Raw genomic sequence first — 16,409 nt, 5'->3', positions numbered from 1 at the left:
ACCACCTATTATACCCTCCAAAAAGATGGGAAAAAAAAAAGAAGACCACCTATTATTTTCTCATGGTTCATTCCAACTCTTTTAACAATTTCCTAATTATTTGTAAATTTGGATGCAGCAACTTGGCCACAAGATCTCCTAAAGATAAAACATTTGTCAGATGAAAACTTCACAGCACTTTAAATTTTCAAATTAGCATAGTACATTAATATAAAAGGATCACTGAAATTGTAAGTACTGCATGTATCATCCTAATAGTAGAAAATTACACTGTCCAGTCTCATAAAGAGGTTAGCTTATTCAAAAGTTCAAGCTATAGCTATCTTACCTGCCACAATTACATAGCTTTAGCTATCTACAAAACTGATTAATATGATGTCTATAGTCTATTACTATCACCATGGAGCTCTACTTCCATCTTCAGGTAGTAACCAGATGAGGACCGGCTCCCTTGAATGGGAGCATGCATGAATAAGTGACATATTTGACACTGTCTATCAGCACAACAACAAAAATCCGAGAGAGGGATTTTGCTCCCATCACACCATCAACATCTGCATCACCTACCTCCCTAGGATCCACGAGCACAGAAACAACCATTGGTGAAAGCAAGTTATTTCCGCTAAAGTTCTCTTTCTTTGAGGTCCTTCCTACATCTTCAGATATGTTGTGAGACGACCCAGGAAGGGGAATAGGAACACCACGGAGAATCCTTCTATTCCTTCCTTTGTTGAGATCTGTAGAATTCCGGCTTTGCTTCTCAGTGACATTCCTTGCAGAAGTAGCTGGAACAATGGCTCCTGGGCCCGAAGCTGAAGACACATCAAACTGGAACACTTCAGTGCACATTCCTGAACTTAACATTGGACCTGCGAAAAGGGGAACAAACAAAGGTCATGAATACCAAGAAAAAAAATCGTAACCAATAAGAATAATCTAAGGGAACTGAAATTCCTCATGCGGCACAAAATGAATATCAGAACTTGACTCTGAAAGCCTAAATCTATGTCAACATGACTCGGATACAGAGTCCAGCCGACACTGCTAGTCTAGTGGAAAATGAAGAGTCAGAACACAGCTACAGTAGGGCCCAGTGAAGAGTCCGGGCAACATAGGTCTAAAGCTTATGACAGGTGTGGTAAACTAAGCTCCTCCCCCCCCCCCCCCCAAAAAAAACACAAAAAAAGGGGGAAATCTGTGGAGCAGTACGATCATAAAGTCGTCTTCCACCAAAATCACAGGATTCTCAACTGGATAGCAATCCTTTGGAGGAGCATGAGAAAATCAAATGATTAGTCCAAAGGAGGGCAATAACAAGAAAGTAACATAAAATCTTCACTGTGCAAGAGATACCCACACATCAATCCATCGGACTCCAGAATCAACAATAGAATTGCTGATACTACAAGAGGCTGGCCAAAGAAGCAACATATCGTATGAAAACCAAAATGCAAAGAAGATGTTACTTAATCACAGAAACCAAATTTCATATAGCAGCGCGAACACAACTTTAAGAGCACAAACAGTTGATATGATGCAAAACACACTACTCAAAAGTAAACGCAGAAATAATGAATTGGCAGAAGAAGAAAGCATTTAAAGTAACTTACCAGCAAGGCCCTCACGGAACCACTGCTGCAATCTGCCATCAGCTGCTGGTGATTTCAAATTGTCACTCCCAACAGAACCAGAACCAAGAGCCCTCTGTCGATCAGTTGAACTTCTATAGAGGTGAGCAGGTCTTCCACCCGAAACTGGTACAAGCCGAGTCTCACCACCCACTTCACTTGCAGCATCTTTACGAGACGCCATGGCTTTCTCACTAGCCAAAACAGAATGAATTATCAAGTTTCCATCTATCTTCACAAGTTTGTCATTCCTTGGAACAAACAGCGAGGCCACAAGAGGCTCAGTACCATTGAGCTTATTCCCTTTTTCATTATAATCTTTTCCACCACCAAATTTTCCACCATAATCACTATCAGTCAAATTCCCACTTGCGGTCAACACTCTGCCATGATGTTTCTCATAAAACTGATTCTCAATGTAATCCGTTCCACCAGAAAAAGCCTCCCTCACACCCCCATACCTCACATTCACCATGGGAGCCAATCCACCAAATAGTAGTACAAAACACAACAATCCCAAGAAACTAACACTTGCAACCTTCTTAGTCTTCCCTTCAGTCTTCTTACTGTCCGCCTTCTTATTTCCTTTCGGGGCAGGAGCAGGTTGCTGGGATTTCAACCTTGGAATCGGAACCAATGGCACCTGCGATCCCTGTGGCTTCATCATGTAGGGTGGAACGCCACATGGCATCCACGGGTACATCATTGGTGGGTACACGCCAGGTGGTGGAGGCGCCATTGGAGGTGGAGCCACCCCGCCACCACCCAATTGCTGCCTCAAGGTGGCATTTTCAGCCATAAAATATGTAATTTTTGCATTCAGATCTTGAATTGTAGAATGCATATTTTTCACCTTATCTTCCAATTCCTCAACATAATGCTTCTTCCTTTGCCGTGACAACTGAGCACTCTCTCTATTCCTGATTAACCTAGCTCTTCTCCTCTCATCTTCTTCACTCAAAATATTGTTATTGCTATTACTATTCTCAGCATTACTAGCCAAATTAACACTGGATTTTTGAAATTTATTCGTCCTCGATTCAACGTTATTGACATCTTCGCCTTCTTTTTTCCTTTTCAACAATGATTTATTGTTAACTTTACAATTAAATTCTTCGAACTTTATTTTTTGATCAACAACTCCATTTTTCACTGAATTATTTCCAAAATTAGAAGAAGAACTCACCGATCTATTGGAGTCCTCGGAAACATTGGAGCGGCAATTATTGCCGGAACCCTGAGACTCGGGCGAGGGACAATCCCTCGAATCATTCGACCCCTTTGACCCATTTGACTCCGGCGACGGCACATTCAAATACCCGGAGACATCATGTCCCCGATCACCTGATGAACTAAGATTCATCCCGGAGCTCCGATCACCAGAAACTTGATCGCTCGACACCTGACAAACCTCCGGTTCCAGCGACAAAGACCGATTAGAAATCAGCCCTTCACCAGATACACAATTCTCGCCGGAAACATGAGCAAACTCCGCCGACGTCGTTTTGAAGGCCCTAGCAACATTCTTCAAACTCCGATCAGGGGGAATTTGACTCAAATTCGGGTCGGACCCATGCAACACGAAACAATCAGAATCAAACTGATCCGGGTCCGGAAGGGGAGCCCCAGCCCCAGCCGGCAAGAGATCGTCGAAGGAGAAATCCAAGTCGAAATCGAAGTCATCAAATACGACGTCGTCGTTGCCGTTTTGATCAAAGGGATCAAAGCTTTGCCCGTTAGCATCCCCTAAGGTAATATCCTGGGACAAAAAGGTATGATCCAGGGGTGGAATTGCTAGGCCGTTGAAATCATGCCCCCCCGAAACGCCGCCGTTGGGAAGCCTTTCCGGTGGTGGCGGTGGATCCACCACCACTGTTTCGGCCATTTTGTAAAAACAAAAATAAATTAAAAAAATAAAATAAATGTTTTGGTGAAACGGTTTCAGGGAGAAAAGGTGGTATGGAAAATTTCAAGCATTTGGATAAGGGGGAAAAAGGGGAATAAATATCGAAAAAAGGGAGTTATGGGCGTCAAGCGGCGAAAGGGGGTTTAAGCCTTAAGGGGATTTTGGGCGAAGACAACGGGAATGGTTTACCTGTGTCGGTGGGCCCGAACTGGGTTTGGACACGTGAGGGGAGATGAGGGCGTTGATACCACGCTCTGGTCAAGTTGTCAATGTGAATGGCACTTGTGCTAGTATTACATAGGATTGGTATGTAAGTATATTCAAATTGTTTTTTGGATTTTAGATAATTATGTGACTTTTCAAACAAAATATATGAACATGTTTGAATTTCTTTTAAAGATAATACACATTAATACGAATTATTCAAAAAATTTTAGTATTATATTTTTGTAAATTATGTTTTGATTTTTTTTAAAAAAAAGTTTTAAAATATGTTTAAGAATGATGACATATCATCAATTATACTTTGATTTTGAAAAAATTTTAAATTTGTGTTCAAGTTATATACAAAACGCTAAAAATGTGTTTTTTTTTTTACATATTTTAATAATAAGGTGATAAAATGTTACCATGTTTAATATCTCATACGCAAAAATAAGAGTTCAAATTGGTATTAACACCGTATAATCTTAAAAACTTATAATAATTTTGCTTGTATTTTAATTTTGTAACTTTTGAATATATTTACACTATTCCAGTATGTTTATATACTTAACTTTGCTACACTTGAGCTTTTCACGTTAAACTGTTAATCTTAATTTTAAAAAAAAATTGTATGTGAGAAATTATGAGTATTGGAAAAAGAATGGATAATTTAGTTAAACTAAAATAAAGTATCAATACATAAAATTCTTTTAATTTTATTTTTTAATAAAATTAAAAGTGTCTTTTGCTAGAGTTTAATTTTATCCCTATTTTGATTCCCAAAATAGAAAAATTCTAATGATATCTTGATCTATGTATTTGATTTATTGAAATTATAAACTATCTAATTTTGAGATACCTGAGTAATCTAAACAAACAAAAAAAAGCAAGAAAAATTGTGATGCATTGTATGACAGTATCTTGTCAAATTATTATTTTCAAAATTGGCAATGGAAATTTTGGTAATACTATTTATAAACTTTTGTCATCGGCAAGTTGCTTTTTTTTGTTATATTGATTTTATTTAAATAATAAGCTATCATACATTTTTAAGTATTAAAAAGAAATCTAGCATAACAGAGACATCGTCTTATCCCATATTGGCTGCAAAAATAAATCATGAATATTTCAAGGCTTTACCTATTCCTTCACGTACTAGCCCTAAATCATATGAATTCATCAATTTCAGCTCTGAAACTTTTTCTCTTGGTCGGCTAAAAGCCTTTTAAATAAGCGCGTGATGATCTCACAATATGCAAGTGAGAGTGGTTAGTTTTCCTTAGGGATGCCTAAATATTCCTACCCTAAAACTGTAGTAGTAAATTAGCGGAAACGAAAGCCTCGGGTGTTTGGAAACTTCTCTTTTCCTTTTTTATTCTTTTTCTTTTTCTTTTTATTAAAGTTAGCCTTTAACGTTACGACTAAGTCAGTCCACTCCCACTCAGACCAGATAGTTGAATTCTTTATTGTTTTTTTTTTTGGATAAAGGTGAATTCTTTATTATTGTTTAACGTCTATCTTGTTATGTATTTTAATTACAATAGAATTATATCTAATCTATCTACCTTGTATATAAAAAGAACTAGGAAACCATGCTGTGCAAGGCACAGCTTGGGTCCACCTGAAATATTGTTTAAAAGTATATAGAAAAATAGCAGCAATATAAGAATTAAATATATGGCAAATATAGTTTCAACATGATAGCGTTTTTGTTTAGCATTGCTAATTCGAAACATTAGCCCAAAAATAAGATAGTCCTAAGTTAAAAATTAACTAAAAAAATAAAGCATGAATTTTTTTTTTTGTAAAATTAATTCTAACAAATACATATACCTTCACATGTCCTTATTTGAAAATATAATAATAGCATGAAAAACTGTGTCGATATCGTTAGAAAAAAAATAACTCATTCAACTCGCAACTTAAAGTCTAAAAGTGTCATTTAACATATAATGTCCCACTGAAAAGTATAAATGGGAATACATTGACCGCATTTAGAAAGAAAATTAACAATATGAGTTATGTTAGCAAATTCGTCTCGTTTAGAAAAAGAAAAATGAAAGAGAAAGGTTTAAAGCATGGAACAGTTAGAGAGATAAAAGGTGGAAAGGAATGAAAGACGAAACAATGGTACATTAAGATTTGTGTAGGTTTTTGTCATGATCAAAAAGGAAAGAGAAAATAAGGAAAAAATAAAAAAGAAATTAAATTAAATCACCTTCCTCAAAAAGAGTATGCCACTTGTCAAAAAGAAGAGGAGCCATGTGGCAACCATTGGGCTGCTACAGTAACTTCCCTTCTCTTTTTGTTATACTTGAGGGAAGAGAGTTTACTATAGCAATCTCTTTTTTTGTCAAGTGTATAGTCCCTTATTTTGACAAGTGTTAGTTTCTATTTATAGTTAAATTTTTACTCCACTATTTTTTTTGATTAGTCAAAAGTTATAAATATCTCTCCTCCAAATTCTTCTTTTCTTCTCTTTCTTCCTCTGCTTTTAATCTTCATCTCCCTTTTTTTTTTTCTTCATCTTTCTTTTTTCCCCCTTCAAATTTTTTCTTTATAATTAATTATACTAAAATTATTTTCTTACTATTTTTTATATGATTATTGTTGACCATGGAGAGGTGTTGCAACAATCAACTAATTTATACTGTCACTTCCTATTCCATCAATTTTAACTCTTTAATCCAGTATTATGCTTTTTCTTTTCTTTTTCTCCTTTATCCTAATTTTTCTCTGCCTTTCCTCATTCCGCTCAATTAATGAATTTTTTCCTTTTTCCTCTATAATTAATTGAATGTATGTTTTTCTTGCATGGGAATGGATATTTCTTTTATTCCATTGTTCAAAAATCTTGATTCATGAATCATGATCATCTTTTTTTGTTTTTTAGAAGAAACATAGACAATAGACCTTTTACTCCACTACTCCTACTGTCTGATATATATAATTTTCTTTTTATTTCCTATTCTTCCCCCGTTTCACGCTGTCAAGTATGGATTTAACTTTTTTTTATTAACTGTATTTATTAACTGTATTTTATTTAGCCTTTATCATTTTTTTTTGTATCTTTATTCTGTTACCTTGGTGTATTTATTTATTTTGGCTTGATCTCCTTGATATTCTTCAGCATGTCAGTGTGCGGTTTGTCTTAAATCTAAATGCAAAATTTATTTTTTGCAATTCTGATGTTTTAGTTCCTTTTTAATGCATAATTGAATCTTGCACTTCCTTTACTAATTCTTTGGTACTGGATTTTTGTACCCTTTTTATGCATTGAAAAAGCCTTCCATTCAACTTTCTTGCAAGTTTTATTGTGAATTTGTAGGATAGAATTTTTTGCATGATGGTGTCTTGTTTGAAAAAGAAATAGTGGTGAAATTTTATGCATTTGTAATTTAGCATGATACTTGAGTTTTATGAAGCATATATCATTTATGTTAATATTGAACTGGTTTTGCATTTCTCATGTACTTGGTTTTTGAATTCTTTGTTGTTGCTTGTCCATACAATACAGTATATATCTCTATTGCATCACAATAAGTAAATTAGAGCAAACTTTTGAAACATTCCACTAAAGATAAACTTTTTTTGGCTCATTTTTTGATAATTATAATTTCTTTTTATTTGAAAGCAAATTATAGTGAAATGAATTTTAACCATTATTTTATAGATGGGCCTAAACTGTGCTTGCACAATCTTGTTCACTCTAGTCTATTATACAAGAAGAAAGTGGAGTTACCGTAACAACTCCAATGATTGCCAAGTGGCTTTTATTCATTTTGACATGTGGCACATCTCTCTTTTGAAGAAGCTATCTTCATTTTTTCTTTTCTTCTTTTTGCTTTCTTTTTTTTATTACCTTATTTCCTTTCTCCTTTCTGACTAAAAACAATTAAACAAATTCTTATCTACACTGCAACTTCTTCATTTAGTTTCCGTTTTGTACTCCTTTATTTTTTTCCCCTTTATCCTAGTCATTTATTTTGCTTTTTTCTCTACTGGATCAGTTGATGAATTTTCTTTCAATTTTGTCCATATATAACTAAATAAATGGTTTCGTTGTAGGAACTAAAGGAAGAGTTTGACATTTTCTTTCTTACTTAGTCCAATAATTATGATTCATGATTTTCTGCTCTTACCATCTCTCTTTGGTAAGTACTATTTAATATTTTTTGTTACCTTTTGCCTCCTGATCAGAAACCTTTGCTTATTCCTTTTCTTACTGTTTCATCCTTCATTTGACTTTTTTTCCCCCTAAAAGAGACAAGTTGAAGTTTGCATGTGATGTTGTGAATACTTTTTCCCCCTATATCTAAAGAAACGTGTTTTTTTAGTTTTTTAAATTTTATTTATTCTGAAATTACTTTTTGGTCTTTTTATTTTTGGAAAAAAATTCCTAAAAAAAATTTCCTAACGCTAAAAAGAGGACTGGTAGTGAATACATGAAGAATCTTCAGGCTGACAATGAAAGAATTGTAACTACTTTTTTTCTATAAAATAATAAATGCCATTATATATATTCATTCCAATTTTATTTTTTTATTTATTAAAATTGTTATTTGATAATAGGACAATAGTGCTAGAGTGGAGGAGGAAGAATCTGACAAGTGAAGGTCTAAGATAAATGATGATCAAAAAGGAAATGGTGAGGCCTGTTGAATTAAAAATTAATCAAAATCCGTTAATTTATGGATAGATAATTATATTTTGATATTTTGATTTATATAAAGTTTCTTAATAATGAAAAGTGCTTATTTACTGGATAAAGTGGATGATGTGTAAAATAATTATTGGGGTCAATAATTTAGGATGTGAAGAAAATATTTCGTATCTCTTCATTTTGAATTACTAGCCTGTATCCATGATAGGTAGTTTATTTTCATAGTTTTTAATTCTAACAAATACTATCCCGAGAATAAAAGAAGTGTAAAATTAGATTTCAGAATCTTTTGTTTAAATTGGTTCTATTTGACTTTATACTCTTATTCTTTTTTATTGTCCCTAATGATAGATAATGTAATTAGAGTTTGAGATAATTGCCAGGCATGGAACTAGACATATCATTATTAGCTGAAAGAGTTGATAATATTTTGTTGATTTAACTAACTGAAATGATTGCAATTTGTCAAAGGATTGGAGTTAGTGGTGGAAGTTAGCATTGAGGCTTTCAATATAGAGTGTCACTCGATAAAATATTATTAGAAAATTTAATTTTAATTAAGAAGACATTTTTGCTATCAAACTAATTGTTGTTTCGAATTTGTATATGTAAATCCGAAAATATGGCAGTTCATATTTTTATCTAAAATTACTATTTGTATTCTAGAGCTATTTGGTGAGATAATGTTCTCACCTATTTGTAATGCTACTAGGCAGGATTTAAATGAGTGGATTAACTCGCTTTTTCTCTCAAAAAGATAAGTTTGTATGTTTTTATTGATGTTGAAAACTGTGATGTGTTTTGGTGACTTTCTATACATTTTCTAATTATTAAAGTGCTGGAAATAATATGAACTTTTTGTTTAGTTATAACTAAAACTATGCTATTATTAAATAGACAATGCACTCATAATGGATTTGTTTTCTCTTCTTTTTTGGTACCATTATGTACACATAATGCTAGTTAAAAAATCTTTGTCCAAATCACAAAAAATAGGGGGCTCACTTCATAGATGGAATTTTTCTTCACAACAAATTTTTAATTGTTTTGATGGTCAATTTTTCTCTTATATCTCTATTCATTATGTACCAAAAAAATTTGTTGCAATGTATTCAATTAAGTTTCTAGGGGCAACTCCATGCACCGCTGCGTGGCACAATGAGTGAGTTGAGAAGTTCCCTTTGCTTCCTGCTCTTGCTTTCAATATCTTTTGGTGTTGCATGGTGGATAAATTAGGCTTAAGTCGCGATTGATATGTAAGGTTTTTTCAACTTTCGTTCATTTTTCTTTTTGGGCTGTAAGTATTAGACAGTACAAAACTAAGTAGTTGATGTTAAACTTAAATAAAAGGTCTATCAATATCAAATGCAATTACTTAACAAGTAAATATGAATATATTAATATTTCTTTTTAAAATTTTTTTTTCCAATAGAAGATGGGTGGGAATGCATCAACATTTCTATTACCATTCGAATTTGTATTTGTTATCGTTTGTATTAGCATCTTGAATTATAATTTCTAGCTATATTATAAGAACAAATTGGTTTTTGCTGTAGTTGCTTGTTGTGTTGTCACGTGGCAGCTGGAAGGAGAAGCTGGTGTCTTACATTTATTGTGTTGTGTTGACTTTTGTGATGGTATTACAAGAAGCTAAATGGGCTGCAAATTTTGGCCGATGAAATAATGATATGATATGTGGTATGATTTGGAAAAGGGCATTGCACCTGCTTGTTTGGGATTTACCACAGTGATCCTACATTGAATATAATTTTCTGTTATCATATGTAAAGGTTTTTTTGGCTACCTTAAAAAATTTAACACCAACAGTAAATGTCAAATAAATTAATGATTATCCTAATATTATAATTTATAATGAATAACATTTTTCTTTATTGTTTATTATTTCTTTGCTCAAGAATAAACAATTAATTGCGAAGTATTTGAAACCAATAAATATTATGCGAGTAATAAATTTATGAATTGTTACTTCAATACCTGTAGTAACGGAATTAGGATCTATATTTAGCATGGGCATCATTATACACCTAAAATGATGTTGTTATTATGTAAAGAAAATTTTGATTAAAAATAAAATTTTGATTATGAGTTTTCTACATTTCGAAAGGAATGAGGTTACTCCTTATTTAAGTAATAATTAGTTTTGTGTTTTAATAGCTTTAAAAAATTTGCACGTAGGAGAGATGTCCAAAAAAATTGATTATTTAAGGAGGTAATATAAAAAGAATGGAAATTTCTCATAATATAGGGGGCAATATAAAGGGAAAAAAATATTTTCTAAATTTGAGGGGTGCAATTATAATAAAAACACAAAAATGTTTAAAAGTTTCAAGACTATTCTTTCAATTTTACAAAGTTAAGAGGGTGCAATTGCCCATCTTCTACACAATGTGGCTCTGCTACTAAATATGTGTAAATTCACTCGCACTATTACTTTGTATGAGTTTTTTTTTAGGTCAAAATAGATGTCATTAAATTATATTATGAAAAGCATTGCAAATTAGATGTCACTAAATATATCTAAGTAAAGTTTTGATATGAATGTGCAAATTTATATGGTGTGTGATAATATTATCATCGAATAAGCATGACAACTGACTTGTTAATTTTTTTTGGGTGTATTTATTGATTGCTAACTTGTGTATTTTTTCAGTAAAATACTATTGAACCATACAATGATTTAATTATACCATGATTTAAATATTTGTATCATATTATACTATGGATAAAATCAAGATATTTTAATAGGCACGGGCTGTGCATAGCATAGCCAACCCCTACTAGTCTACCTATTATATAAGAAGAAAGTGAAGTTACTATAATAACCCCAATGATTGCCAAGTGGATCCCCTCATTTTGACATGTGGCGCATTCCATTTCTTTTCTTCATTTTGTTTTTTTTCTTTGTTCACTTTATTTCCTTTCTCCTTTTTGGCTGAAAACAATTAAACAAGCCCTCATATACACTGCAGGATTCTTATTTAGTTTCCACTCTATACTTCTTTTCTTTTTTTCCTTTTTTTCTCTATTGGATTAGTTGATGAATTTTCTTTCATTTTTATCCATAATTAATTAAATGAATGGTTTCATTATCGGAGATCAAGAATGGATTTGATATTTCCTTTCTTCCATAGTTCAATAATCATGATTCATGATCTTCTACTTTTACTATCTCTCTTTAGTATGTACCATTTAATTTTTTTTGTCATTTTTTGCATTATGATCAGAAACTTTTGCTTATTGCTTTTCTCCCCGCTTCCTTCTTCATCTGACTTTCTTTTCCACCTAAAAGAGATATGTGATGCTGTGAATATTTTTCCCCCAAATCTAAAGAAACCCTTTTTTTCAGTTTTTTAAATTTTATTTATTCTGAAACTATTTTTTAGCCTTTTTTATTTTTGGTCTACCTATTATATAAGAAGAAAGTGGAGTTACTATAGCAACCCCAGTGATTGCCAAGTGGACTCCCCTCATTTTGACATGTGATGCATTCCTTTTCTTTTCTTCATTTTGTTTTTTTTTCCATTGTTCACCTTATTTCTTTTTCCTTTTTGGCTAAAAACAATTAGACAAACCCTCATATACACTACAAGTTATTTAGTTTCCACTCTGTACTTCTTTTCTTTTTTTTCCCTCATCCTAGTCATTTATTCTGTGTTTTTCTCTATTGGATTCGTTAATGCATTTTCTTTCATTTTTGTCCATAATTAACTAAATGAATGGTTTCATTATCGGAGATAGAATGGGTTTGATATTTCCTTTCTTCCATATTCCACTAATCATGATTCATGATCTTCTACTTTTACTGTCTATCTTTGGCTTTCTTTTTCATCTGACTTTCTTTTCCACCTAAAAGAGATATGTGATGCTGTGAATATATTTCCCCCAAATCTAAAGAAACCTTTTTTTTTTAGTTTTTAAAATTTTATTTATTCTAAAACTACTTTTTGGCTTTTTTTTTTGGTCTACCTATTATATAAGAAGAAAGTGGAGTTAGTATAGCAACCCCAATGATTGCCAAGTGGATCCCCCTCATTTTGACATGTGGCGCATTCCTTTTCTTTTCTTCATTTTGTTTTTTTTCCTTTGTTCACCTTATTTCCTCTCTCCTTTTTCGCTAAAAGCAATTAAACAAATCCTCATATACACTGCAGGTTTCTTATTTAGTTTTCACTCTGTACTCCTTTTCTTTTTTTTCCCGTCATCCTAATCATTTATTCTATTTTTTTCTCTATTGGATTAGTTGATTCATTTTCTTTCATTTTTGTCCACAATTAACTAAATGAATGGTTTAATTATCGAAGATCAAGAATGGGTTTGTTATTTCCTTTCTTCCATAGTCCAATAATCATGATTCATGATCTTCTACTTTTACTATCTCTCTTTGGTTTGTACTATTTAATATTTTTTGTCATTTTTGCATTATGATCAGAAACCTTTGCTTATTACTTTTCTCGCTGCTTCTTTCTTCATCTAACTTTCTTTTCCGCCTAAAAGAGATATGTGATGCTGTGAATATTTTTTCCCCAAATCTAAAGAAACCTTTTTTTTTCAGTTTTTAAATTTTATTTATTCTGAAACTACTTTTTGGCCTTTTTTATTTTTGGAAAAAAAATTCCCTAAGGCTGACAAGAAAACAGGTGGTGATTACATGAAGAATTTTTAGACTAACAATGAAAGAATCATAACTACTTTCCCCCCATAAAATAAATAATAAAATTATACATATTCATTCTAATTTTAAATTTTTATTTATTTAAATTGTTATTTGATAATGGGGTGATAGTGCTAGAGTAGAGGAGAAAGAATCTGACAAATGAAGTCCAAGGTAAACAATGATTAGGAAGAAAATAATGAGGCCTATTGAATTAAAAATTAATCAGAGTCTCTTAATTTATGGATACATAGTTATATTTTGATATTTTGATTTATATAAAGTTTATTAATGGTGAAAAGTGCTTATTTACTAGATAAGGTGGATGACGCGCAAAATAATTGTTGGGGCTAGCAATTTAGAATATGAAGATAATATTTTGTATCTCTTCATTCAACATTTTGAATTACTAACTTTTATCCATGATAGGTAGTTTATTTTCATGGTTTTAATTTTAGCAAGTGATAGCTTGAGAATAAAAGAAGTGTAAAGTTAGATTTCAGAATCTTTTACTTAAACTGATTCTATATGACTTTGTACTCTTATCCTTTTTTATTGTCCATAATGAAAGATAATGTAATTAGAGTTTGAGGTGATTGTTAGGCGTGGAACTGGGCATATCATTACTGTTTGATTGAAGGAGTTGGTAATATTTTGTCGATTTGACTAGCTAAAATGATTGCAGTTCAAAGGAATGCATTTGGTAGTGGAAGTTAGCATTGAGGCTTTTAGCTTAGAGTGTCACTTGACAAAATATTATTAGAAAATTCTATTTTGATTAAGATAACATTTTTGCAATCAAACAAATTGCTGGATTCCAATTTGCATTGAGACATTTTTGTATGTTTTTATTGATGTTAAAGATTGTGATAGGTTTTGGTGGCTTTCTATACTTTTGATAATTATTAAAGTGTTAGAAACATTATGACTACTTTTTGTTTAGTTACAACTAAAACTATGCTACTATTAAACACACAATGCACTCATAATGGATTTGCTTTCTTTTCTTTTTTGGTATCATTATGTACACATAATATTGGTTAAAAAATCTTTGTCCAAATCACAATAAATTGGGGCTAACTTCATAGATGGAATTTCTTTTCACAACAAATTTTAATTGTTTTGATACGCAAATTTTTTCCTATGTTTCTATTCATTATGTACCAAAAACATTTGTTACTATGTATTCAACTAATGTTCTAGGAAGCCTAGCTGTATCTTGCACAGCTAAGATACCTTTAGTCTTATCTTATCTACCAACTAGATAAGAGAACAACTGAAGTTCTCCACTGAATGCCAAGTGTCAATGTGTTATTGGAGGAAGCAGTTTATTTTTTGAATTTTGGGGTTTAAGGAGTGAGAAATGTCTATTTTAGACTTGGTATCCAAATTCAAAGGCTTAATAGTTCCTTACTATTTAGGGGCTAATGTAACAATGGTTTAATTATTTTCATTTGTTCCTTTTGTTTGGTTTTTAATTGGTGGGAAAGGTCAATTGAATCCTTCTATGAAAACTAACTCTTTAAATAGTTGCTACCTATTTAGGGTTATTTTTGTACATTTGAAATTATTTTTTTTATAACTTTCTGGTCAAATGCAAATAGTTGTAGACTATTTGTGGGCTCCTTTTATCACATGGGCTGCTTTTGGATTAATTAAGATAAGATAATGGAGTCATGCCCGTTAGAACTGATATTGATGTGTCATGCCCATTAGTTAGTATAACTCTAAGTTAGTGAAGATCACCTTAATGGTCTTATTAGTTAGTGAAGTTCCTTCCCCTTCGTAAGTCAATCTTATTAGTATAACCAGAACTTCCTTCCCCTTTCTTTCCGTGGGATAGGCACCTATGAGCCTGCAAAATCTTCACTTTTCTATGAATTCCTCCAACAACTAATTGTCCTTCCTTTTGATTGCAACCCAGAAAATCCTCCACATGTACGTGAAGTTTTCTTTTGCCCCAAAAATCAGCTCAGTGAAATTTCTTTTCCCCCAAAATCTATGAGCCTGCAAAATCTTCAATTTTCTACCAATTCCTCCAACAACTAATTGTACTTCCTTTTGATTACAATCCAAAAAATCGTCCACATGCACGTGAAGTTTGCTTTTGCCCCAAAAATCAGCTCAGTGAAATTTCTTTTCCCCCAAAATTAGCTCACTTTAGGGATGACTGCTGTACCAATTTATCATGTATGGTACAACTTTCAAAACCTACTATTTAGACAAAAGAGATACAACAAGCCTTATATATACTTCTGTTTCCGACTTTTGCCAGCGTTCAGACGAGCAAAGAAAATATAGGTATGTTTCTATTTTCTCTCCTTCTATTCTGAACTGCAATTTTTTAGTTTGAATGTTGTTGCCTTCTGTTTATTGCCTTCCGTTAATTAAAGACTGCCATGTGTTTGATGTTATGCATAAAAGAATAATTATGATGGTAATTTTTCGGATTATCTTATGTTTACTTTTTCCTCTGTTTTTAATTTCAAATGTTGCATGATGATGTTAGCTGTTTGTTTATTCAATAATTACATAATTTAGTATGATTGTAGTTTGGGTTATTAAGGTAGTCATTTTATATATATTAGTTAGTTTTAGCTATTCTAGGATGCTTTCATGTTGTCATTGTTGTGTGCCTTTCGCTTAGTATCTTAGTTTCTTTATAGTAAAATTAGATTTTGATCTTTTGTGTTTCAAAATGAAGAAAAAAAGAAAATTTAGTACAAGTTTTAGATTGATAGATGAGTTGTTTGATGATGCTTTTGATCTAAAAATGTTAGAAAGAAACAAAAGACAAACTTAAATATGCTCACAAAGCATATGAAGTTTTTTGTCAATTCTTCTGTTTCTCAGGGATATTCTCCTTTTGTAATTAACACTGAGAATGACATTCATGAAAACCACTTTGTTGAAACATGTGTTTCACAAAGTCACATTGATAGGAATCTAATTCTGCCAAATGACTGCAGAGGTAAAAATGTTTGCTTTACTCCAGAAAATGTTGGAGAAGTTCATTATACTTCTGATTCTATTGACAATCATTGTTTGCCCACAATGACTTCATGTTTAATCAATCTCTCTAATGTTGAACCTGCTGGTTTATCACAAGTGAACTTCAGTAAGCAATAAATAAAGCACAAGACCAAACATTAGATTTTGTTGGTATTTATTTGAAAGAGCCAGTGTTTTCACATGGCTAATTATAAGGTAAAATACATGGAACCCCCTTATGGTTTCGCGAAAAGACACATTACCCCCTATCGTTTAGAAACCTACACATAAACACTTTAAATTTCATAACTAAAGTGGAAATTGACCTATAACCTGCTGAGCAAC

General features: G+C 32.2%; 1 protein-coding gene across 1 annotated transcript; it reads right to left on the bottom strand.

Moving 5' to 3' along the window:
* Positions 1-219: 219 nt before the first annotated feature.
* On the bottom strand, positions 220-3,662 carry LOC113696051 (bZIP transcription factor 17). The gene is made up of 2 exons (XM_027215375.2): positions 1,611-3,662; positions 220-869 (listed from the first exon to the last, which is right to left on the bottom strand). The coding sequence occupies exons 1-2, from the start codon at positions 3,511-3,513 to the stop codon at positions 421-423; spliced, it is 2,352 nt and encodes a 783-aa protein (XP_027071176.1). The 5' UTR covers positions 3,514-3,662; the 3' UTR covers positions 220-420.
* Positions 3,663-16,409: the final 12,747 nt, after the last annotated feature.

This window comes from Coffea arabica, chromosome 6e (assembly GCF_036785885.1).
Source record: "Coffea arabica cultivar ET-39 chromosome 6e, Coffea Arabica ET-39 HiFi, whole genome shotgun sequence".
NCBI lineage: Eukaryota > Viridiplantae > Streptophyta > Magnoliopsida > Gentianales > Rubiaceae > Coffea > Coffea arabica.
This window is presented reverse-complemented; position numbering and strand designations above follow the sequence as displayed.

Excerpts from the sequence above, each read along its gene's own strand:
- LOC113696051 (XM_027215375.2), bottom strand. The coding sequence starts at position 3,513 with ATGGCCGAAACAGTGGTGGTGGATCCACCGCCACCACCGGAAAGGCTT. Across the intron at positions 870-1,610 it reads GTTCCGTGAGGGCCTTGCTG|GTCCAATGTTAAGTTCAGGA; the intron begins GTAAGTTACTTT and ends CCCTTTTCGCAG.